This window comes from Acanthisitta chloris, unplaced genomic scaffold (assembly GCF_000695815.1).
Source record: "Acanthisitta chloris isolate BGI_N310 unplaced genomic scaffold, ASM69581v1 scaffold3879, whole genome shotgun sequence".
Lineage (NCBI taxonomy): Eukaryota > Metazoa > Chordata > Aves > Passeriformes > Acanthisittidae > Acanthisitta > Acanthisitta chloris.
This window is the reverse complement of record NW_008689697.1, coordinates 56366-83049: the sequence shown is the minus strand read 5'-3', so window position 1 is coordinate 83049 and position 26684 is coordinate 56366. Positions and strand designations below refer to the sequence as shown.

The following is a 26684-nucleotide window of genomic DNA, read 5'->3' as shown; positions in this document are numbered from 1 at the left end:
GTTTTTCAGGTCATGTCATGGAAGCTGCTGAGCATTATGAAGCATTTTATCAGCTAACAGAGGGTTCACTGTGGAAGGATGTGACAGGCCATACTTACAATTCACTGGCGTGTGAGCATCTCTGGAGAATTTATACATTACTAGCAGACAAAATGCTAGAAAATGAAGAGCACCAACAGGCCATCAAGACTCTAAAAAAAGCTTTAAAGATGGCAAAAGAAGGTAGGTAGAAAATAATGCTTTCTCATTCCTTTATTCGCTGTGCATGTCATGATTTTCCCAAGAGCAAAGTAGAAATTGTCAAGTGTTTGACTGGGTGATTGTTTCCTATGAAATTCAAAGACAAATGCTATCAATACACTTGCAGATCTCACTAAAGCAGAAATTCCTTCTTGCTGACAGCAAAGAAACTCTTAGATTCCTCAAAGCTTTATCTCAAAAAAATCCTGACAGCCTTGTGGGAACAATAATGTGAAACTGTGAACCCATAATCAGAAAGTGAGGTCACTGTTGGAAGCTCAGATCACTGCTTTGGATTGGCTAGTCACTGTGGATTTGGCAAGTTTTGAGTGGCATTATGTGCTGGAAAAATGACCTTTTCACTCTACATAGTTATTTAATACTTGAAAAAAATTTCGATAATAAGCAAACACTTTTCCTTCTGTATATCTGACTAGACACAAATGCTTTGAAACCTAAAGTGAAAAATTACAGAACGGTAGAATAGCAGAGGTAGGAAGAGACTTTAGGACATCAGGTTTAGAAGAGTCAAGCTCTATGGAGGTGGAGCCTCCATAACCATCCTGGAAAACATTTCCCACCATTCAAACACCCTTAATTTTAAGGGGTTTTTGCTGAGTTCAGATGGAATTCCAGTTTGTGCCCATTCTGTCTTGTCCTGTCACTGAGCACCACTGAGAACAGCTTCCCTCTTCTTTACTGATGCCTAAGAGGTACTGATAAGATCACCCCTGAGCCTTCTCTTCTGTGGTCCCAACAGTTCCAGCTCCCTCAGCCTCTCTTCCTACAGAGATGCTCCCAGGCCCTTAGTCTGAAGACAGTGATCAGTACTGGTGCCAGTATTGATCCCTGAGCACACTACTAGTGACTGATGTTGTTAAAGCTCCACTTCTAGGGGCTTATTTTTTCTGGATGATTTTCCTAGATGGTTATTGAAGGGATTCTCAGAAGTAAGACAGAAGTTCTCCAATAATCATCTTTTTCCATGCACAGCAGTTCAAGAGCCTTTCATGGTATTCCTTGAGGGGCATATTTTGCATATGAATTGCACATACAATTAATATGTAATATTAATTCAATATTTATCACCAGATACGTTAGTTTTTTTAATTTAATAATGTATGCCCAACATTAATCTGTTACTAGTAGCTGGGATAGATAGAATAGAATTAGAGAGAATTAAACTATAAAAAGGGGCAAAAAAATTATAATATATGAGGGAACATTGCAGCATGTTAATTTGATTGTACTTCATTACTGGAAGATATTTTCTCTGACTTTGCTGAACTTTCTTGTTGAACTTTGTTTAAATCAATAGCCTCTATTTTTAATTACCACTGTATATTTTTGGAAAGACAGAAATGGCAGGGGTAAGGAGAAGGGAAAATTTACTCCAGTATTTGAACATGTGTATGTTATTTAAGAAGCTGCAAGAACTGTCTGTGCTAATGTCATTTTGTTCAGATTACTCTGGTAACAGTATCTTTCATCCTTCAGGAGGTAATATGAAAATGGAAGGAGAAGCTTCATATTGCTTAAGTTTAGCATATCATTTTTCTGGAGAACAAGAGACAGCATTATCAGTAAGTTAATTTTTAAGTTACTTTAGCTTTCCCAATGTTTTTTTCTGCCTTCTTGGCATCTTAGGCATTTGGAGAGTGGAAAACACTTGGAGAGAATTGGCTCAAGGACCTTTTAGTTCTGTAGGCAAGGATCTATGCGGCTTAAGCATTTGTGGTTCCAATAAATTCCAGAACTGATGCACTCCAGGTTTCCATGCTTGGATCTGTGGAAATAATAAAAATTGACAATTCAGGTTATATGTGACTAGCTTTCCTTTTCCTGTATATATAGTTTTTATTTAGTTGGATTTTAGATAAAACACCAGTTTTACAAATCGGTTCAACAAAGCATATTTGTTGAGCAGCAATGAAAAATACATCAATTCACATGTTGAGTTTTTCAGAACATCAGGAATTTAAAAGAAATATTAGTTGATTTGGATATGAAAAGCTGTAATGCTGATGCAATCCCTTCTGTTGGTACTTGGGTTCAGACTCCTCATGTTTCCCTTGAGCCTTAATAATTCTCAGACAATGTGGAATTCTAGTCTGGAAGGAAGGTTTCTCTGCTTTCTCATAGGTCAGTGTGAGAGGAAAGGTAAGCAGCGACTTGTGGTGTCTGTGCTAGTCATCAGAGTTTTCCATGATACTCTGAAAAATATTCCGTGGAAAATTAATTTGTTTGAATATTTTTGTCCATGATTGTTGCAATTAATCAGCTGGATAATTAGTATTTCTGTTTGCTCCTTTAACTGCAGAATGACTCAGTATTCTATTAATGGACATGGTTTTTAGAGGTCATTCATTGTGGGTATTTGCTGTGGTGGTTTATTTTTTATCAGAAATAGACAGTAGAATTCATAGTGATTTCAGCATACATTTCCCTGTTACTTGCTTGGCTTCTGCAGTGTAGGAAGTTCTAGGTTCCTGTCTTGAAATGTCCTTTTACATGCCTTTTGTCCTTTGTGACATGCTTTTTCTAAAGTTTTTTACCATCTCTATGCATAATTCTTCAATGCTGATAGGCCTATCTTAGAATAGAATAGAATCATAGAATCAATCGAGTTGGAAAAGACCTCCAACATCATCAAGTCCAACCCTACCATGGTTACTAGACCACATCTAGTCTCATCTTGAAAACCTCCAGGGATGGTGAATCCACCACCTCCCTGGGCAGCACATTCCAATGCCTGATCACTCTCTCTGTAAAAAAATCTCTTCCTAATATCCAACCTAAACCTCCCCTGGCAGAGCTTGAGTCTGTGCCCTCTTGTCCTGCTGCTGGTTGCCTGGGAGAAGAGACCAACCCCCACCTTACATTTTACAGCTTCTCTTTTCCCTCCATTGCTCCCCCATTTCTCCTGGCAAAAAGTTACAGTGATCACGTGGAAGTTCCATTTCTTTTTGTTGCACACAGAATTATTTTTTGTAGGAAGCTCCTGAAACCTTGCATTTTGTCATGTCCTACTGTTCATTTAAAATATACACATAATAGGTTTTGTCTGTTGGTTTTCGTTCTACAAAAACACCAGACAGTTAAGCAAAGTGGTGTGCAATTATGTTAAAGGGGCAAGAAGGTCTCTGTAGTACAAAATAAATGATACATTACGTTAAGAGTATGAAATATTAGTTTAACAGTAATGAAAACACCAATACTTTTCAGTGTCAATAATACAGAGCCACTTCCTGTTATAGTGGCATTTCCAATAATATTACCAAAGAAACCTATTAAGTACTTTCATTCAGAAAATACAGCGTGTGCTGTGGGACTGAGAAAAAGAGATACAGTTTTAGTTCCTATTGTCCTTAGCAGTGATCAATGCAGACAGCAGTAAAATATCAGTGGTTGACAGTACTGTTGAGCATAACTTGTCTTCACCCTCCAATTGGAAATCATTGCCTAAAATTTACCCTTCTGTTCTGAGTTTAATGGTCTCTGTATCCAAGGGGAGCTCAGATGCTTACGGAGATGAAATCATTGCATCCTGTTCCCAGAGGACTGCTGGTTATCATTACACATAACATGCAGACAATACTGCTAGGAGCCAGTTTGCCTCATGGTAATATGTAGTTCATCACCAGCTTCTGTAGCATGCTAAAGAGGTCTTGCCACACAGCTTGGGACTATTGGGCTGTAGGCTCAGGGGTCTCAGCAGTTATTTCCCTGCTTTGCATCAGTTTTCATCTTCTTTATCCTTTTGTGTCGTGGTCCACCTCAGGCAGTCTCCTTCTAGGGGAATCTGAGAGCTGAAAGGAGCAGCTGTTACACCATTTCCTCCAATTGTTGCCACTTGGTTCCTTTTGCTCTTTAGCCTGCTGTTCCCTCCCCCACCTGCACACACAGTAGAATGCATATGAACTTGGGTCCCTTTCATTCATGTCTTCTAGCAGAGCAGAGAAGCATATGTTCAAAATAGTCATTATCTGATGCAGTAATTAAAGGTTGAAATGATTAAGCTGCAGCCTATTCTATAAAAAATATGCCAGTCACTGTGTATTGAATGGGCAAGTTTGGTTGGAGGAGGTTTTTTTTATTTGCTAGGCACTTGGTGTTTAATCTAACATGATTTGATTTGGTGTATAATCTGTATAAATTAGTTTAGTTTGATTTGATATATATGATTGATTTCAGTGGAGCTACTCAGATGTAAAAACCTAAGTGTGTGCAAGTTTAAAAGCCTGAGAACTAATTATGTTCCATAGCAGTGGGGTATGTTCATAATATTTCTCATATCATCTGGTTTATAATCAAGCCTAATGGTTTTTCCACAACATATTCATAGCTCACATTATATAGATTTTATCTTAAGCAGTACAGATTTTGTCAGGGTGAGTTCTCCATCTAGGCTAATTTTAAAGTAAAAGTTACTGTTTACTTGGTTTTTCTTCAGACTATACAAGCTAAGTATTAAGTGCAACACTTCTGTGTCATGACAAATCTTGCACAAGCTATTGCAATCTAATGCTTGATGTGGGAATTTTTTTTAAAATTGCACTTTCAAGAAGGCTTCAAAGTGTTAGGCTACCATGGATTTTTTTTTTCTTTCAATTAGAGTTGCATCCCAAATCGTCAGGAAAATTCCAGTCCTCAATCTAAGTGTTCATTTTTTCCTAAACATTCCTTTATTTGGGATATTGGATCCTGTGCTTCAGCTGTGTGACATATTTAAATAACAGAGGCAGTGTTCTTGAGTTCTGAGGCTCATGCCAGACTAAATGTGGTAATTTATGACATAATGCTATCTGCATGAATTGTCAGAATTACGATATACAAGCCACAGGCATAAAATGTTCAAGAAAATTTATGAACTTGCAAAGACATCTTCACATTCGAAATGACCCTATTAAAGTAATCAGAGATGATTTATGGCCATAAACTTCATTTCTGAAAAAGTCTGTGCCAAAACAACTGGAAATTTTATCTCAACTCACACAGCTAGAGAGGATATAAGTATATCTGGGGTGCAAATATTCTGAATTTTGTATGCACAGTGTATTTGATGCCATTATATCTAATATGTCTAATTATATGGACTGTGCCCATATGTTTGTGTGACTTCGGTGAATCTAGGAGGGTCTTAGCAAGAATTGCAAAAAGTAGACTGAATGTTCTCCTCTTTTCTCCTAAACATTGTGAAAGGTGACTGAGAAGAATAAGCATCATTCCTGTGAGCTTTGCTTACTATTCTAGGGCTTTGCTAGAAGGCTGAACAGTGGTGTCTGGGTAGACCACTGAGTTTAGGTTTAAGCTTGCATTGCTGTTACCACAAAAAGAAACACTGAAATACACAACACACATCAAAAGATACTATTTAATGGAAATTATTTCAAACTTATTTCTTTTTAAATCAACCAGATTGTCCTTTATTCATCTCTGAGTGATATTTAACTATTAGTAGTGAGGTGTAACATTTTCAGTTTAGCAAATGGCATCACATGCTTGAAAAAAGCAGCATACCAGTTTAAGAAAAGGTCTCATCGTTCCTAGAGGCTTCACTTTTATTGAAGTGATTTTAAAATTATTCTTTAAACTGTATTCATGTAGTGTTTTTTCATACATGGGGAATAAAAAAACCAGTCAAACCCCTGAGCTATCTTTGAAGGGAGGCACTTCTGATTGATCTTGACACTGACAGTGGATTGTGTACAAAGGTGTGAACCAATTCTGAAACTGATTGCATTACATGTTTCTGAAGGGTCTCACTGCTGCTAGACATTGGTGAGGATAGTGCAAACAAAATTATGTGAGAAAATTAGTATTGGAAGTGAACTTTGCCCTGACAAAATATACTGACACAAATACTGAGGGAATTAAGAAATGTGGCTTAACCCCAGCGGCCACCAAACCCCACACAGCCACTCACACACTGCCCCACCACTGGGATGGGGGAGAGAATCAGAAGGGTAAAAGCTAGAAAAACTCATGGGTTGAGATAAAGACAGTTTAATAGAGAAAGCAAAAGCTGCACACACAAGCAAAACAAAACAAGGAATTAATTCACTGCTCCCCATAGGCAGGAGCTGTTCAGCACCTCCAGGAGAGCAGAGACACATCACATGACACACACTGCCCCACCACTGGGATGGGGGAGAGAATCAGAAGGGTAAAAGCTAGAAAAACTCATGGGTTGAGATAAAGACAGTTTAATAGAGAAAGCAAAAGCTGCACACACAAGCAAAACAAAACAAGGAATTAATTCACTGCTCCCCATAGGCAGGAGCTGTTCAGCACCTCCAGGAGAGCAGAGACACATCACATGACATGAGATGGTTCCTTGGGAAGACAAACACCATCACTCCAGATGTTCTCCCTTCCTCCTTCTTCCTCCCACCTCCTGAGCATGACTTTGGTCAGTTGGGTCACCTGTCCCAGCTGTGTCTCCTCCCAATCTCCCATGCACCCCCAACTCCCTCACCAGTGTGGCAGTGAGGAAAGCAGCAAAGGCCTTGGCTCTGTGTGAGCTCTGCTCAGCAACAACAAACACATCTCTGCATTATCAACCCTGTGCTCTGCACAGATCCTCAACATAGCCCCATCCTAGCCACTGGGAAGAAAGTTAACTTCAGCCCAAACCAGCACAACTTTGCCCTGACAAAACATACTGCCTCAAATACTGAGGGAATTAAGAAATTGAAAGTTACTTGTTTAGAGCATCTTAAGACCTGAAGGTTTGCTCAGCTCTAATATGATGAAACATTGAGGACAAAACCATAAACATTCCTTAAACTACTCTGCAAGGGAATCAAAATATCTTTACATCTATTTTTCACTGAGACATGGAGAGCAGAGCACTTAGCAGTCATGGAGCTTTGGTTCAGGTCCTTCCTTTTTAGTATAGCTGCTGGGATTGACCAATATCTGTGTATTCCCTGCTAGCTGAGGCCAGTGCAGGTGACTCTTTCTTGGGCTTTCCCAGGCCAGGTAGAAGCCAGATTGTAAGCACAGCTATATACTCTGTGTTTTATGGGAAAGGAGGTTACAATTAGTCCACTTGTCCTGGCTGAAGTTTCTCAAACTCTCGTAACTGCCTTCTCTCTGGTCAATGTTGTGATTTAGGCATATTCTATTTAATCTGTTGGAACATTTTTAGAATAGCTAATAAAATATACCTTTTATTCTTACCTTTTTTTTTTCTATTTAAATAGCTGCCAATAGACAATGCCAGTTGTGCATTGACAATTCCACTCATGTCATTCCCACAGGCTAGGAAGAACAAAGACAAAGCAGCACAACTGTATATTATAGAGGTTATTTACTTTATGACCTTTAGACTGTATTGGATTTCTAGCTTAGGTGTGCCAAACCTCAGGACCTAAATGTTGTATGTAATTGTGGGAAAGAGATAGTTACAGCATGTCTAAGTTTGTAGCCTAAATTATTTGGGAAATAATAAGAGTGCAAGATCTCAGCAACTGTCAGAATTATGTCCATCAGTGAAACTTCACCCACTGTACCCAGGGCTGTAGCAAATGTGAGAAACTGTAGGAGAAATTTTCTAATCCTGTTAGAAAATATACTTAGAGAGGTCAGACTTTAAAATTGTTATGAGAAATGGATCATTTGTACCCACACTGTACAGATTCAGGAATTTCAGTACTTAGATGCAAATGTATTCATAATCCATGAGATTTTGTTTTCCATTGTACAGTTAATTCTAATGAATAGATTGTAAAAAGAATTCCACAAAGTAAGGCTTTTAAAATTAGATTGGTTTCTCAAATTGGTGCAGTTCAAGCTACAGCAATTCACTTATTAAATATGTGTTTAAATTTCAATTCAGTTATTGACTTCAAGGGGACAACTCATATATTCAGGTGTAAGCAAATGCTTAACAGCTTTGCTTGATCAGAGCCATCGATGGCTAAGATTGGAGAACAGGTCTTGATTCATGGTTTAGATCTTAAGGAATTTAAAATTTATCCTTTGACAGATAAATAACCTGAGAAGTTAAAACACTGCAGCATGCCAGTGTAAAACCCAGAGCTTGCTGCTTCCTTCCTAGAAGCAATTTGTTTTGCTGTTTTGCTTTCAGCTTATGTATTATTTCAGTGCTGATCAAAAGAATTGGTAGCAAAGTGTGAAATAAATTGTACTCCTAAATAAATCGATTTCACATTCCTTGCTGCTTTAAATGATTTTAGTAATATTAATATTTAAAATATTTCTCTCTGAAATCTCTTTATGACTACATATAGCAATAATGGCCACCACTTCATTCTGCTGTTTTTCATGTTAGTATATTACGCAGTAAACATTGTAAAAATACTGTATTTTAGCACTGAAACGGATGCAAGAGATTCCAAGTGTCTATTTGCATGTAAATGACTCAAGTTTTATTCAGTCAATAAGAACAGTCTATTAATCCTTTTACTTCATTTCTTCTATGGGTTAAAACTTAAAGAATATAAGGTTCTCAGCTGAATGAGAACTTTTCCTTAACTTCCAGCCTGGTTTGCAGAAAATTGAAAGGTTTAACTGACTTTTTTTTTATACTTTACTAGGTTATCTCTGCAGTTTTTACCATTGCGTTAGGCAAATTTAACAGTTTGTTTGCTTCGTAGCTAGGAAAACTTTGTGCAGTTAAAAATATGTTCAAGGGTAGACTAAAGATATCAGTAGGCATGAAGCAGAATATTTACAGGTGCTTTGTCTAAGAAGTAATGAGCATTTAAGCATGCACACACACAGAGTCTGATATTAATACAGCACACTGACAGCCAGGTACACTCCTGTAGACACACAATGTGATGCTAAGAGCAGTCCAGACACCTGGATCACAGTGCTGCTATAGAGAATTATTCCTCAACAATCCACATTATCGCACTTACCCAAATTTCCAGCCTTGTCCACCCCTTTCTCCTTGCTTCTTTCTCCGCCTCTGCCTTTGTCTTTCATGTACTTGCAGAATCTCATTTTTTTCCTGCACGAGTCACCTCCATCTGCTGATGTGTCAGAGTGGCCCTCGTGCCACACATCACATGGAGGAATTCTCAGGATGAAGGGCTGTGTTCACGTCGTTACTTCTGCCTCAGCACTGTTTCATGCTTGTCACTGCTCAGCACTCAGCGCCACACTGCCTTGTTTTGTCAATAACCATTTATTTGTTGCTGGAATAGTAGCAACCATTACATCTGACCTCCCTGTTTCATCAATTATGAATAGATTATTGGATGTGAACATCTGCAAAAGCTTGCTGTTGAACTTACCTCCTGGCTGGGATTAGATAAAGTATTAAACTGTTGTTTATTGTCAGGCCAAAACTCTACTGGGAAGCCAGGGAATTCCAAGGCTAGCAGCCTCCCATCAGCAACCACCAAAAATTGTTTAGTATTGCCACCGTTTCCCATAAGATCGTAGCCATTTATTATTTACACTTATTACTAGTTGTTATAACATACTTGATAAAAGCTCTTGGCAGGCACAGTGTTTCCAGCTATTGTCACATCTGTCAGGATGGAAAGGATACATAAACTGGGTTTTTTCCCCTTATATTGCTGTTAAAGGGTAACAGATGAAGCTTCTTCACTCCAGACTGTTAAGCCATGCTTTATTTTGAAGAAATATGTCAACATTGGTTGGTTTGGAAAACATTACACTCCTGTCCTAAATAAAGACTGCAACAATTTTCACTAGAGCAATGTCTTTTGCAGTGCAGGCTTCAAATAGTACAATAATAACAAAGTAAAATGCTTGGATTTGATATTTGCATAGTTTTTTTGCTCTGAGGGACCTGGTGATTTATTTTTAAATTGCTTATTTTAATAAAAACCTTCATGAGGTATAGGAGATAATGAAATGACGACTTCACCCCTTCAAAGCTGTTGGTGTAGAGCATCAGATAATCAGATAATTAATATAATTATTGGCACAGAAGGCCAGAATTAAGGATGGTAATACAGAAGCTAATACAGAATAAATAAGGATGGGAACCAAAGTTAATGTTTATTCAATCATCTGTACATTTAGTCTCTTTTAAGTTTTCTATGTAGCAAAATGAAGCATAGACTGAACTCCTGACCTCGTGGAAGCCAAGAGGAGTTAGAAGTTACTCTGAGGAAAGGAATTTCTTCAATTAGTTACTTATATTTACATATCATCTATTCAGAATCAAAGCAACACATACATATGCTGAATATGATGCCAAGAATACAAGATTTGATACAGGAAAAGAGCCCTAGATTTTATCCTGATAGACTGTTAAGGAATGAGTGAAATGTTTGTCTTCCCTCCTCTAATCCTTCAAGCAGATGCAGACACGAGTAAGCTGAAGCTTGTATTGCTGAGCATTAATAGAGCATAAAGGTAAACATCACACTTGCTAGTCAAGTGTATCAGGGGAGGGAGGAGTGTGGACTGGATGGAGTCCTTACCCTGCAGAGAGAGTGTCAGCCAGGCAGCACCTCAGTCATAGCCATGTCCTAGCAAGAAAATGTAGAAAGTCATGAACAAAGGTGTTCCACTTTGACATTTGACTTGGACAGATTTCTGAGTGTTTCTTCCACCTCCCCTGTCCCTGATTCCCTTGTTCCACAGCGCATGGTTACGTTGTGTGTTCACCAAATACCCACAATAAAGTCCCTGCAGCAGTAGTTCTGGACCAGACCAGTTTGGCCAATACCAGAGAAATTCTTTCTGCAGGAAGAGTGATGAAGTTTGTACAATTCTGGTTAAACTTTTGTCCATTTATTTATCAAAACAGTACAGTGTAATTGGACGTAGCTAAGGGCAAGGAGTGAACATTCACTTAATTTGAGTTGGTGAATTTAAGTTAGGGAAAAGAAGAACTAACAGATGTGGCAACTCATGACTTCTCCCTCTTTCTCATTTCTGTGAGCATACAGGCAGAATGCTGTGGTGCTTCTACCCTGGATGCTCACTATGTCTGAATACATTTTGCACTTAACAAGGTGTGGCCTCACAATCATTTGACATTGGGGTATGATTTTCCTGAGCTCTGCTCATTGTGATCAATGCACTACACAAACAATGCCATTTTCTTACTGCTGTCCGACCTCCCTCTCTGTGTTTGGGACAAAAAAAGAATACATCTAGGTCTGTGTTGTGAAACTTTCCTTTTACCTTACTGAGGATGGTCACAGGCATAGAACCACTCAATTTGCAGTAATAAGACTGCACCTTTTAGTCATTTTTAAGCATGCATTTCTTGGGGAGCTACTGGGCAGAGTTGACTGGGCTGTAAAATGCCTATGCATGCACTTGTCTTTTCACTAGACCATATCAAAGTGATTATTTAGCCACCATCAGAACTATGTGTTTTTTTCTGAGAGTATTAAAGAGGTACTAAGTGGTATGATTGCATTGTCTGCCTACCAACACCTATTGTTGGCTTCAGGAAAATATTGTCAGATGCTGCTGGCCAGGCTGGGCCTTAGCCTGTGACTGCAGCTCCTGTCAGAAATCATTAGCTAGTGATCACTTTGACTAATGTTCCAGCTGATTGTCTGATTCATGTTCCAGATCTGTAAATGAGGCAGAAGCATCTTTACTGCTCACCAGCTGTGAAACGGCTAAACACAACTAGATTTTCAGAAATCAAAATAAATGTATTTCCAATCAAGTTTGGCAACGATATCAAGGGCAAAGCTGAGAGCAGAACTGTGTTTTTGTGGGATTTTCAGTTACAGTATTATAAATCAATATTATCTCATCAAGTTTTTGTCAGAGTAATATATTTTACCAAAACACTGGAATACTGGTAGTAGCATCAATCTTGTGTTGAATTGGATAGACATTCTTTATTCAACATTAATTCATACTTCTGATTTTTACTCTTTTGTCCATTATCCCCAAATATATCAATGTTTAGCACAGCCTCTGTCCTTTTGTCTGAGTCCTCCGTGTATGCTAATGGGGTGGATGCACGTTTTTATGGACATAAAGAAAAGTACAGGTTTGACAACAATTAAAAAGAATGGAATTTGGGGGGGGAAGGGTCGTATGGGAGGAGCTGGTCTATCTGTTCTATGTTAATGGAATAACCCCAGGAGGGCCACGTTGGCATAACACTGAGATAACTGTGAGACAAATCTGGGTCTGAGAACTGACCAAGATTTTTCTTGGCAAAGGAGGCAAATCTGAAATTCACCACTAGCTACAGAGTTAGTGCAAGAGCTGTACCACAAATAGGCTCTAGGTCAAGAATTTAAGCAGAGCTTATGTATTTTTTTCACTGTAATTAACTATAGACATAATAGACTTCAAAAGACCCAGGAAGAAAGTCAATTTTGTCAGTGGATGCTCCCAAAGTAGCAATCCTCCTTCCAGGTGCACCTGCATCCAGCTTTTAGTGCTAAGGACGAAAACAGGGGAAATTGTACAATGCATCTCTTTTTTATTATTTATTTCTAATTTTTGAGCCATAAAAGCAACACAGCTCCTTTCTATCAAGCATGATGAGACAAGCTGAGGGAGTTGGGGCTGTTGAGCCTGGAGAAGAGAAGGTTGTGTGGAGACCTCAGAGCAACTTTTTAATATCTGAAGGGGCTACAAGGAGCTGGAGAGGGACTCTGTGTTAGGAACTGCAGTGATAGGACAAGGGGTAATGGGTTCAAACTGAAGGAGGGGAAGTTTAGGTTAGGTATTAGAAACAAGGTTTCTACTCCAAAGGTGGTGAGACCCTGGCCCAGGCTGCCCAGTTGTGTGTGCCTCAACCCTGGCAGTGTTCAGGTTGGATGAGCCTTGAGCAACCTACTCTGGTGGGAGGTGACCCTGCCCAGGGCAGGGCTTGGGATTAGATGGTCTGTAAGGTCCATTCCAACCCCTAAATTCTATTATTCTATTCTATGACTCTATGAAGCATGTGTCCCTTGCCATGTCCCTCCATCATTTGTGAATCTGGAGGAGTTATTCTATATACAGACATAAAGGGTACATTTTCTATTGTCATTTATCAAGCTTTCCTCCCTTGCATGTAAATGATTTAATTATTGTTATTTCACCATTATTTAGAATGAAATATCTGATTTGTGTAGAGTAGTAGTAACCTAGGACCAAAATGATCCACTTTTCATCGATATGAATGAGTGGCTTTATTTATTTATTTGCTTCTTTCTTGAAACTGTTGCAGAGATGCAGTGAACTAACTTTTTACTTCAGCTACTCTGTGTGTGGTTTTTCCTTGGCTTTATCTGTACTTTGTGAAATCTTTGATAGGAAATAAATGCACAGTAGCTATAGCCTCAGGAGCCTGAGTAACCTTTCTGTGTTGGATGGTAATGACTAGAGGTCCTGTGTCCTGGTTTAATTTTACAGGGGACAGTTTAAACTAGGTATGATTTCAGTCCAGTACGTAACATTTTTGACACCTCCTGATACTCTTATGGTAATAGTTTTCTAGTATGGGCATGATTATTATGACAAATGTATGTCCCTTGGGTTAAGTGCAATACCAACAATTGTTTTTTGGACACTTGTGTGTGTTTCTGTTACCATCTTGGATTATTAGGATACACTGCGTGTCCTGACAGCATCAAGGATGCATTCAGTCTAAGGAGAGTTCTGAACTGATGTGACAACTCCCTAACTGAGATGCCTTTGTACTCTTTTTTGTCACATCTAATACATTGATAACTCAATTGGCAATGACCTTCAAGTACAGGATGCAGTGCTGATATACATGAGAACAGAACTGATAAGAAAGTACTTGAGGGATGATAAACAGTGCAGTGCACATCAATAAATACTACTTTTTGTGCACACAGAGTTTATATAGCCCAAAAATAAGAGCCATGTCCCAGGGTGCTCCTGCATGTAATCAAACTCTTTCAAGAACGAGGAAATCTGAGTAGTGGAAATGGTGATCGAGATGGCAACATCCATAGCATTAGCACACACAGGTTGTCTTCTTTTGGACCATGCACTTTGCCAGTGACAGGGGGTACAGTCTGAAGGGAAAATGCCCTATCTTTTACCTCAGTATAAATAGGCACCTTGGGGCATGCAGGATGCTGTCACATGTCCCTGGGCATCTCCCATCCCCCTTCAGAGCTGGTAAATGACATTCACTACTCCTTTCTTGGAAATGTGCAAAAAGGATTTCCATAGATAGTCTTTGGAGATTTCCTGTTTTCTCATGTGTGTAATAGATTGGGTCAAGCAACAAAGAGGAGGGAGGAAGGACTAAGATTTAATTTTATATGCACTCTCCCATTGTTACTGTTGGGGAAAAAAAAAAGGGATGAAAAGAGAAATTCTGCAATCCAGGTGAGGTCAGTGTTAAATTAAATGAAGATCATGTGTTTTTGTGCAGCAGCTGTAACCTTCACTTGTGGGAGGATTCATAGTAACAGAGTAGATGCCAAACTAATGTTAACAGATTGTTTGTGTGTCAGAAAAGTAACAACATAATCGACAGTACTTTGAGCCAACACAGATTAAATATGTAACCTATAATTTATTCAGTTTTGGGCATCTGGATTGTACTAAGATAAGTTGTGACAGGTTAAAGAAAGGAAAATAATATTAAGTTGTATTTCAGCACATCATTCTAAAGCACTGTGAAGGTAAAGGATGCCACCTCAAAGTATTGATTATCAGAGACTCATAAAAGCACAAGCTCTTTTAAATTATGGATAAGGAAATTTATATTGCAAATCAGGTAGTACCTCTTTGGTTTTTGCAAATTGCCAAAATACAGAGATTTAAATGCAAGTTATATCTTCTTGATTTGTGTTTAATGAGTAGTTTCAAACAACTATAAGTAATGATTAAACCCCTAGTCCCATTACAGGTGATTAGAGTTGTAGAAGGAAGAAACATGAAATTTTATGTTCCATGTGGACAGAGAGACTGAAAAAAAATAAGTAAAGAAAAAAGTGGAGATTCTTATCATGGTATTTATTGGGTTTTCTTTTCCTGTTTTGCAGATTTTGAACACCTCTATAGAAATCTTCACAACACTCGGTGATTCTGCTGGCCTAGGCAGAACATATGCAGCTGTAGCTGAGATCCTGGCAAGGTAGGTTAGCACATCCTTGTCTGTCAGTGCAAATCCATTCAGCTGTGAAAGACTTAGATTGTTAGAGGTCTGTCGCTTCCCATTACTGACTGCTTAAATTTTAAGCATTGCCCTTCTTGCAGTAAGTGACCCTTTGATCAAAAGTTATCTAAAACTGGTACAAATTTTTAACTATATGGTCCTAGATCTTCTTTACCTGTAAACTGTATGTCCCTTTCTTCCACATTTTGGGGGCTTTTAAAGTTGTTGGGGTTTTTTTCCCCACAAGTTTGGGAGGGAATAGAAATGCAGAACAGGTTAAAAAAGACAGAAAACCCTGAAGAGTGTAGGAAGCTTCAGTAGGTGTCTCAGTGTAATATTTTCTGGACTGAAAGTTTCCATTTATTGCACTCACTTCTTCTGTAGAAACTTTCTGGTTTGTGCATCTGTAACTAGATACAAATTTGTTTCAAGGGTGATGTTTGTTTTCAATACTTTTGTTTCAGCATCTGGCATTATAATCTTCTTCCAGGTGAATCAGTTTCAAACTACTTCAACTTCTCACACAAATAATTTTGACATAAAGTAGTCTAATGCAATTATCATATGAAGTAGGGAAAAATATTAAAATGAAGGTTGCAGCTTATTCTTGATTCCTCCTTTTTTCAGGGTCTTCAGTGTTTATGATGCATGATAGAGGCTGGCAAATTGCTTAAGGAGAAGCACTTGTCACCAGGTTTATTTCAATGTGCAGAGCAAATTCTTCTCTTTGAGGCAGATCCCTTGTCCCTTGGCCTTTCAGAGCACGTAGGGACCATCCACAACCATAGTCCTCTTCAGCTCAGGGATGCATAATTCATGGCTACACGTATTCTGAGCACCCTAAATAAGGACATGTGATAAGGTATTTCAAAAAGACACAGAACAGACTTAGAATACCAGGTCCCATTTTCAAAACTGTCTTTAGCCTACCAAGAAAGGTCTAGTAGCTAGGACACTAGCTGTTAAAATGAGTGGCTTTGCAATGAGAACAAAGTCATCTGAATTCTCAGTAGCAGTCATGGCTTTCTTGTATTCCCAAAAAGCAGCAGTTTCTAGGGTTCCTAGAAAACCATGTATATTAATTTCCTCTCTCTGTGATTTAGGTTTTCTGGAATGAGCGCACATACATTTATCTTTCAGAGCTGGAGATCCTTCTGATATCAGGCTGCTAAACCTTTTGTCTGAAGGACCATGCCAATGCAAAGTCTTTTCTTAAAAGCAGAGCTAAAGAAGGAGTGGTTAGTGATTTTCTTCTGCATCAAATCTGCACTGCACACCTTCTGGGAGCATTCTTTAGCTCTCCAGGAATGAACAATCTCACTGCTTTACAATTTGAAAAAGAGGGAAAACAGTAGGAAAGGAGCAATGAGAAGGAATACTAAGAGCATTAAAATTCCCCAGTTTAGTATTTAAGGCATCCTCCTAGAAGGGGAACATTCTGATTGATTCAAGTGAAGGAGGAACGCAATCTCATGTATAGGATCAGGGATTTAACTGCTAATCTGTTGCTCCAATGAAGGCCCAACCATAAACCTTTTCTCTGGCAAATGGCTGTTGTGGTACTTTTTATAGAACCTGTCTAGCACATCTTCAGCTAGAACAAGTTGGTCAAAGTCTTATCCTGCCTGGCCTTGAATATTTCCAGGAACAGAATATCTACTGCCTCTGTGAGCAACCTGTTCCAGTGTTTTACCACTCTCATTGTAAAACATTTCTTCTTTGCATCTAATCTAAATCAAGCCTCCTTCAGTTTAAAACCATTGCCCCTTGTTCTGTCTCAACAGGCCCCACTGAACAATTTGTCCCCATCTTTATTTTAAGCCTGTTTTAGGTACCATAAGTCTGAAATAAGGTCTCCCTGGAGACTTCTCCAGGCTGAACAACCCCAGCTCTCTCAGCCTGTCTTCACTGAAGAGGTGTTCCAGCCCTTTGATAATCTTCACGACCTTCTCTGCACCCACTCCAATAGGTCCATATGCATCCTGTGATGATGACTCCAGAGCTGAAGACAGTACTCTAGTTAGCCAATTGAATTCTGGGTTGCATCAAAAGAAGTGTCGGCAGCAGGTTGAAAAAGTGATTCTCCCCCTCTACTCTGCTCTGGTGAGACCCACCTGGAATGCTGCACACAGTTCTGGCGCCTCAATGTAAAAAGGACATGGAACTGTTGGAGCAAGTCCAGAGGAGGCCACAAAGTTGGTAAGAGGACTAGAGAATCTCCCCTGTGGAGAAAGGCTGAGGGAGTTGGGGCTGTTGAGCCTGGAGAAGAGAAAGTTGTGTGGAGACCTCAGAGCAACTTTTCAGTATCTGAAGGGCCTACAAGATGCTGGGGAGGGACTCTGTGTTAGGAACTGCAGCGACAGGACAAGGAGTAATGGGTACAAATTGAAGGAGGGGAAGTCTAGGTTAGATATCAGAAAAAAGGTGTTTACTCCAGTGTGGTGAGACACTGGCACAGGTTGCCCAGGGAGGTAGTAGATGTCCCAACCCTGGCAGTGTTCAAGGCCAGGTTGGATGAAACCTTAAGCAACCTGATGTGTTGTGAGGAGGTATCCCTGCCCATGGCAGGAGTTAGGGACTAGATGGTCTGTAAGGTCCATTCCAACACCTAAATTCTATGATTCTATGATTGTAGTCTACTCAGGACTGAAAGCAGCTTTGGTGCTGGCCTCAATGGGTTGTAAGCAGCAGCATGAAGTCCAGCAGGACACCACTCACTAGTGGTGTACTCAGGGATCATCAATACTGACACCAATACTGATCAGTCTCATCATTGATGACCTGGATGGTGTGACTGAGTGCACCCTCAGCATGTTCCAATACATTACAAAAAAGAGCTAATTCCATTGTAAGTTTCTGTTTACTCACATCAAACTTTTGCATATTTACTTGTCTGATGTATAGTAAACAAGCAGATTTCTGGCAAGACTGTTTAGAAAATATTGGATCAATGCATTAATAATTACTGCCAGTAACAGGATCTCCATATTCAGCTTGTTCACTTTTTCTTTACTTGTACTTTTTCCTAATCTAGGCTAGACTTGTGCAAATACTTTCATATTTGTTGGATAATGGATTTACCAAAAGAATGACTGTTTACCAAAAAAATATGTTATAACTAGAATGTCTGTGAGAATTTGCACTTATTTCCTTGTGACAGCTTGGAGAAAGTGGCTGAGCCCTCCCAAATCACTCACAACCTACCTATGGCTTTGGAATATTTTCTGAAATCTTTGCTGCAGATGTTTCCACAGACCATGGGAAAGTGAAAATCTCTACCATGTGCATTTAGGCATGTCATTTTCCAGGGAAAAAAAATCTGACATAATAGCGTCATGTTCTTGACTTATTCTGCCAGTGTCCACCATGGTAATGACTTCTCGTGGACACATGATTTATACATCCAATTCCATCACATGAGCAATCCTATAAAAGGTGCATATTTTCATAAAAGTCTAATAGGGGTAAAAATCTCATAGGGCATTTTAGCATGAAACTGGAAAATGAGTTGCTGTAGATGTGTAATCTCTTCTGCTGAAGTCATCATAACTGTTCCATGGGATCATGAATGACTATATCTTTAGGAAATTACATTTTATGCATCTAGGAAGGTGATGTCTAAGGAGATAGAAAGTATATGGCTGTATAAAATAACATGTAGATTTTTGAAGGAACTATAAAATATTAGCCCTTTGAGTAGAAAAGACCTGTTTATCATGTTATCAGGTCTCGTGGAGAATAAAGTGTTGCAGGAATCCTTCTAGCATACTTTAAATATCTCAAGCTCTAGTGCTTGTAGAAGTATTTCCTTTGAAAAATTGTTAAACTGTGCCAATGGATTGCTAGCTGACATAAGTGAAGTCCTAACAGTTAGAAATATCTTTCTGATATGTACCAAATTGATTTCTGTCTTCCTGAAGAGGTGATATGCCCTAGCAATTTTCATATTTTCTATATGTGGAGCATAGGTTCTTACATGAAATATAAAAAAAATGGCCAAAAATACATCAAAACATTTCTATTAATTCAAGAAATTAAGAAAACCTTTTTACATTTTCTCCTGTCACTGATTCCATTTGCTTTATTACTTTCAGCCTCTAGCCCACAAACTTGGTGGCACAATCAACAAACCCCTCAGTGGCTGTTTCATCTCTGCTCTATTTGATTTCTCCACTCTGAGTAAATGATTAAGTTTTCATGCATTGGTTCAACCAAAATCTATGTTCACTCAACCACATCCTTTATTGATTACTTCTACTGCAAACAGTAGGCCAAGTGTGATATACATAATTGGACAGTTGTCAGGGGATGTGGGTGTTAACAGTCCTGTTTTCCCAATTGGAAACTGGAATCACCTTGATACACAAATATTCTGCACTGTTTCATTCTCATTCCTTGGACCAAGGAGTCCTTTTCCTCAGAATATATGTTTTTAACTCTCAAAGGTCTGGTTGAATGGATTTAATGATTATACCATATAATATGCTCTTCAAGTTGCACCTGTGCACTGCATATAGAAAACTAGAAAAACTGGAATTAATATTTGTCTAACACTTTAACCTTGTCCTTTAACTTATATAAATCATATGCTGCATTTCTGTGGGGAAACATTTGATTTTTCTCTTCTTAGAAAAAAAAAAAGCAGCTTAAAAAAGATGCATTTCTAATTCTAAATTTTAGAATCCTTTTGACATTGGGCAAATGTTTACACTCCAGTATATTCCTTATTCTCATGGTACGAAAATACTTAAATTAGGAGCATTCAGTAAATCCAAGTCTGCTTATTGACAGCTAAGCTTTACAGTAGCATAGACTTGAGCATTTCAAGGATGTTAATTTGTGGAGCTTTAGCATCCTTTTGTTGCAATCTCACTCAGTTACATACAGATAATCACTGCAATATTGCAAATCTGCAGCTAAGCTTTGCTGTAATTCCCATTTTCTGGCAGGCTCTACCCTGATATAATTACTCTGCTAGCATAAAACAGGGAGTTGCAGACTTCAGGCAGATTTTGAAAGCACATATCTGTAGTATAGTTTGTAATAAAAACTGTAATGCAAATAAATACCATTTGCGGCAGGAATATAACTTGAAGATGGTTTAAAATGATGGGAAAATAACTCACCATTCTTTATCACTTACAGAAACTCCTATTTCTGTTAAGTTCTTAATTAAGACTGGATTTTCTGTCTTGCTTCGTGCCTTGACATTTAGCATTGTACACTCCTACATTAGTGCCTCAAGTTCATGGCTAATATTGAGGTCAGCAGCAGCAACACATCAGCCTGAAAGGGAAAAAGAGAGCAGAGCCTTACTCACGAGCCAGCACAGATGTCTATCATGTCTTGCAATCATAGTGCTGAGACCTTATATTGCTAATATTACTGGCTGTATTGAAAAAAGGAAATCTGCAAATGTTATTGTTGAAGTACATTAGCCAATTTTCGACTTGCATTCAGCTGTGACCTCAGGTTGCTCTGATCTCCCTGGGATTTGGAGGTGGCACCTGCAATCCACAGCTTATAGGTTTGTCTGCATGACCCTGGCAGCCTTTGATCCACCCAGCCAAAGTGCAAATTAGGCTCAGGGAAAGTCTGTGACCCCCAAAACTGAGAGACAGCTCTGTTATGGAGCTGCTGCTGCACCTCCAGGGTTCTAGAGCATGGAACAGCAGCTTGGAATGACAGGAGCAAGGCCCAACCCTGGCAGTGTTCACAGCCAGGTTGGCTGAGCCTTGAGCAACCTGCTCTGGTGGGAGGTGTCCCTGCCCAGGGCAGGGGTTGGGGCTGGATGATCTCTAAGCTCCATTCCAACCCCTAAAATTCTATGAGCACAAAAGTTCTTCCTGAAAAAACAACTTTCTTGCCTCCTTCCCCTATTTTGTTGGGATGTGAGGTCCAGCTGTATTGAAAATGCTATTAGCTACTCAGTAGAAAAAAATTCAAAATGATAGTAAGTCCCACACCCTTGTTAAATAATCATCTTGATTTTAATTCTTGTCCTTAAAATATGGCACAATATTCTGAAGACAAATGTTGCTGCATTTTGCTGAAAGGATCCGGTTTTGCCCTCAGACATCCTGTGTGAGTCGTCTCATTGGGCTCAGCACAGGTAGTGCTAGAGGCCATTTGGAAATAAAATCCAGTCACAGATGAGTCATCACAATGTAAAGTTACTTCAGAACAAGGGGAGAGATCTTCAGCATTTGGAGAAGCCATCTGAGTAAATATTTAATTTTGTCCCTGTCCTTTGCTTCAGTCAGGGAAAATCGACCGAAACCACGAAGTACTTAGGGGAGTTTATGAAGGATGCTGTGAATGCTCATCTAAGCCAAAGCCTGGTGGATGCAGGTGTCTTACTTGGGAATATTCACAATGAAAGAGTAAGTATTGGTTGTAGTAATGATCTCAAAGAACTTGGTTTGCTTCATGGTAAAAATCTGGGGTTTGGCCCAGGAGGATTTGATCCAGGTATTACATCTTACAAGAGTTACCCAAGGAGAAGACATTGTGTGACGCAACAAAATGTGCCTTCAGTTTTTGGGCAAGGTGAAAATTTCACACTCTATTTAACACACAGGGTTTTGTTCTAGAATAGATGAATAAAAATCGCAAACTCAGATCATGGTTAACTTTCAGTGCTGTGAAAAATCTGCATCCAATGCACCACTGAGGTTGTATTTGCCCATAGAGTCATCAGTTAATGCTAATGAAATTTTATTGCACTGCACATTGAAATTTCTGCTATTTTAAGATTAATGTATACTGCAGTGCATACTAATAAGCAAGTTTTAATCTTAGCTTGGTTTCTCCTCTACATTCTCTCAGCCAAATTTATGCAATGGGTGCTAGAAGCAAAGATTTTGGCAAAGATCTGTGCTAATAGTAGAAGGACTTTCTCTTCTAAATACCTCCATCCAGCCTGGAGGCTTTGGTTTGGCCTGTTAAATCAACAGACAGGCAGTTACAGATAAAAAATGCTGAATCTCCCATGGAAAGCTAAGTTTCAAAGTCTGACAACTCACTGAAGTAACTTTAAAATGGACTGAAACTTAGGAGAAATCAGGGTGATGTGACACTGTGCTTAATTATTCTACTGCACATTTGAAAAATAATTGACTACATTCTGTTTCCCTACTTCTATATTTCATTCCTTCTGCCACCACTGCTAATAAGCAATTCTATAAGAACTGAATTAACCTCCTTTTGCTTATTCTTTGCATTCTCTTTCTCAGTTCAGAATTTGCTGCCTTGAGCTGGGACAGTGGTGTACAAGGCCACAAGTGTAGCTAATTTCCATAAAATATGTCATTTAAACATAATATAAGTAATTAATAATATGTAATGTAAACAAATATGTAATGTAAAGAATATTTAAATATTATTTGAATAATATTTAAGTATTTAAACAATTTGTAATTGAAACAAAACCCCCAAAGTTTTACAATTCCCTGTTTTCTCTACCACTTTTTTCCTGCAAGGTCAGCAATGTTGGCCAAAACTGAGTTTAAATGAACATTTCCTCTTTAGGATCACTGCCTGCTGGTGTCAGCTGTCATCACCAATCTCCTCTAAGTCATTATTAGGGTATTTTTGTTCAACTCTGGACTTCCCCCTGTGATACAATTTACACTATGACTGTCCTTCTCATCAAATTAAAGATATCTCTATTTATAGCCAGGTCTATCCTTGGGGATCTTTAGTCAACCAGGGATATAACTCTTACTGTTCTTCCCAAAGTGACTTTGACCAAATCTTGTTGCTGTATCTTCACACTTCTGTCATGTCACTATTCCATCACCATCACTGCCTTTAGTGCTGCACACTCAGTTTGGTTTCTAGTCATGGTTGTTTTCCCCAGATGTTTCTTGTTCCCTAAAATGTCTGGGTTAGTGTTATGCACCAGTATTAGGTCTCATTGCTCCCAGTTTGTTAAGCAGGTTGTTTACTTAATATGCAAACTCTGATGAAGTTACAGGTCACACCGTCATTTCTGATTTCACTTTTCTCAAGTTTCTTAGTCTGATTTGCTGCATTCCTCTCACTAATTGCATCACTTAACCTGTTGGAGTTCTCATGAGTATAATAGGTAGGTGTTTCTGGGGTTTATCTATTATTACAGCTTATTGTTCTTTATTCATTGCTGTGTCCTCACAGGTTTAATTCTGCTCTACTGCTGGACCAAACAAAGCCTAAAGACCACAGTAATTTCCATGACTATCCATAATAATTTTTAATTTTCTTTTATCTCTATTCTTCTATTGTAGTTGATAGCAATTTTCATTGTCTTCCCAGTTTATATTTGCTGCTTGGCATATTTTTACTTTATCCAGTTTTATTTAGTTTGTGTCTACTCTATATTTCTTCCCTGCATTCTTGATCATCCTGATTTTTTTTTGACCTTACCAGATATCAGAGCTGCATTTAGGTGAAGCCTCTGCAGAGCTGTCCATGTTATTTCAAGGCCTTTCTGAGCCTGAGTAAATCAGAACCCACTAAAAGTTACAAAGAATTCAGGCAGTGTGAAATGCCTCTCATTTCCTAAAGAATTCATCTCATTTCGCTATCCTTTTGAAATTCCTCAAATCCTTGCAAAAAACCTTCATTTCTTACCTTTTTTGACAATCTTGACAAAACTGTCATCTGATTCTTTTTCTATGATAATTAAACATTAGACAAAACTGGTACTAAAGCATTAAGTTACTGCACACTGCCACAAATAATACCAACAGAAAATGTACTACCTTTCAAGCCTGAATTATATTTCCTAGTTTTAATGAGAGATGTCATTTATTTCCCAGCAAATTAATCTCTTCATCTTGAGATGTCTTCAAATCTTTCATTTATCTTTTGGTTTGGTGGAATGTTACCTTTGAAATTACAAACTTGCTCCTGCAACTCTTCCTTTTGCTCCATCTCTGATGTTTACTCAGAGTAGATTCGTGGCAAAGGAGAAATATGCAAATGATTAAGAATTATACCAAGAAATATTTCAGCTTTTCAGCAGTGTCCTTCAGCATATCAGAATTTTCCCTAGTTTTCTTTTTATTCCTCTTTGGTCAAGAATTTGAGGAGAGGTTTTTTCTGTATCTGATAATAAAAATTGTGCTTGTTATACTTTTTTAATTCCTCTTAATGTATTATCTTCTATAGTTCATACTCCTTTTTACTGGATTCATCAATGTTGGATTTCTGTATTCTGTAGCATAAAGAGATAAATTAATTGAGTTTTCTATTCAGCAACAATCAGCTTATATTTCTCCTACTGTTTTGCTTTCTGTGATTAGGAAGATCACAGGGGTTTGGTATATCCCTTTCTTCCCCCATAAATATGTAGGGTTTAATTTCTGTCCTGTGCTTTAGATCTATCACCTTTTTATCCTCTTTTTTCCATTTTTAGGATTTATTTTCTAAAATTTACTTCCACCGTAGTAAATTAGAACCTTTCCTCCCCCAGATAAGTTGAATGCAATGAAACAATAGTGATTATTTCTAACTGGCCTGGCTGGAATCAGTATTAATACTTCACATTGATAGATGTGGATTTGTATGTTCAAAATACCACACAGATAACCAAGAAACAATTCGGTGTCTGAGGAAGATGAGAGCAGTGTTACCTGGATTTTAGAGGTCAGGAAACAGCAAGGGAGAGTGATTTGCTTAATGCCCTGCCATGAGTCATTCTTGGCCTTGGTCTCTCTGCTGCAACATCTCTGAGGTGCCAGAGGACCAAGCTCTAATGTCAAAATAAAACACAGGTGACTATGAGTAGGGTTTTTTAATCCTTTTTTTTCCCCCTTCTCTACTAGGGGAACTACACTGAAGCTTCTGCGTATTTCAGTCAGGCTTCCGAGGCAGCAAAAACTTCCAACAATTTGCCTTCAGTGGATCAAACAAAGGCTTACTGTGGCATTGCAAATGCTCACAAGCTGCTGGTGGAATTTACTGGGCATGTAGGAGCAGAAGATGCTGTCAGCTTCAAGTACCTGCTGGCATGGAAGCAAAACAGAAGTGACATGTGCGCTGACCCTCTTCCAGTCGGTAAGACATTGGTTATGAAACACATTAGTGCTGTATTGTCCTCAACAGTTAAGTCATTTTTCTTGTAGAGTTTTATTAAATTATTTCCTGGGTTTAATCCTGGTGCTGAATGGAGGTTACTTTTGCTTTTGGTGTGCTTATTTTAGAGGGTGCATTAAACGGTTTAAAATACAATATAGCAGGGAGAAACAGGTAGTGGTATTTGCTCTGGATGGTAATTTGCTTTCTCATTGTTGTTTTACAAAACATCACAGTTGCAGACAAAGAGTGCTGTATCAGTTTAATCAAATATCATTATTTTAGTCTTTAAAGGAAATAATAATAATCGTTTGTAGTATGTTTTTCAAGTGCATCCAAAAATAAGTTCCCAGTTACTAAAAGTGAGGAATAATTTCTGCTTGACATAGTTCTGAATCCAGAAAACATGCTGGTTTATTTTTGGTATCCTTACATTTGACATTGAAGGGGAAAGGAAAAAAAAAAAGTAAAAACAAACCCTGATCTCTTTACTGTTTTTCCTTGTCTCAGAGTAGTGGAGGACTTGGTGTGGACTAAACCTCTTTATCCATGGGTTAAATTTTCTTTGCTATTTTTCCCTTGTACTATATATTATTACGAGACAAACTGAATTATGCATTATCTCCACATGTTGATAGTATTAAACTGTATTGTCCTGGGGAAGGAAAAGGGATAAATCTACTCTACCTTAGAATTTTCTTCTCTATATTCCTATGAAGAGTATGAATCTGGAGTACAGTGGAAACAAATGACAACTGTGGCTAAGGCATAATATGGAGCTTCAGAGTTATTGTGTTATTCCCTCAGTTATCACACTCCTAAAGATGTAGAACTGCTTGTCTGCTGCTTTCTTCTGTATCTTGTCCTTCCACAGAACTGGAAAATTAGGTATAACTTCAGCTGTGAATTTTATATATAATGTAAGTGGCAACTGAAGATGTTCAGCAGTTTAACATGAGCCAGGAAACCAGAGGCAACACTGGAAGCAACTGAGGTTTGTGGAACAAGGACATTCACTGACTGAAGAGATAAATTAGGTGGCACTCTATAAAAGTTCTAGTGATAGCCACTTTTCCAATGGCTATATATATATTTGTGATTTTTGCCTCAATAAGTGAACATCTAGCACACTCACAGATTTTGTTGTCTGCCAGAGTTATTTGGGTGCACATCTCCTGTCTAGATCTCTGGTGCAGATGCCAAGAATTCCAACAGAGATGGTCAAAGAGAGTCCACTGTCAAGCAATTTTATGTGCATTTCATATGAGGATCACTAACTGTAGCTGATACAAGTAGGAGGCAAAAATCAGCAATATCAACAGCA

At 38.5% G+C, this 26684-nt stretch overlaps 1 protein-coding gene across 1 annotated transcript; it reads left to right on the top strand.

The window, feature by feature from the left end:
• Window positions 1–9: 9 nt before the first annotated feature.
• TTC29 (tetratricopeptide repeat domain 29) lies at window positions 10–25342 on the top strand (the record flags this gene model as incomplete). The annotated part of the gene is made up of 5 exons (XM_009081515.1): window positions 10–222; window positions 1738–1823; window positions 15189–15280; window positions 21561–21684; window positions 25111–25342. Coding segments are annotated over 5 exons (747 nt in total), but the record flags the coding sequence as incomplete, so codon positions are not given.
• Window positions 25343–26684: the final 1342 nt, after the last annotated feature.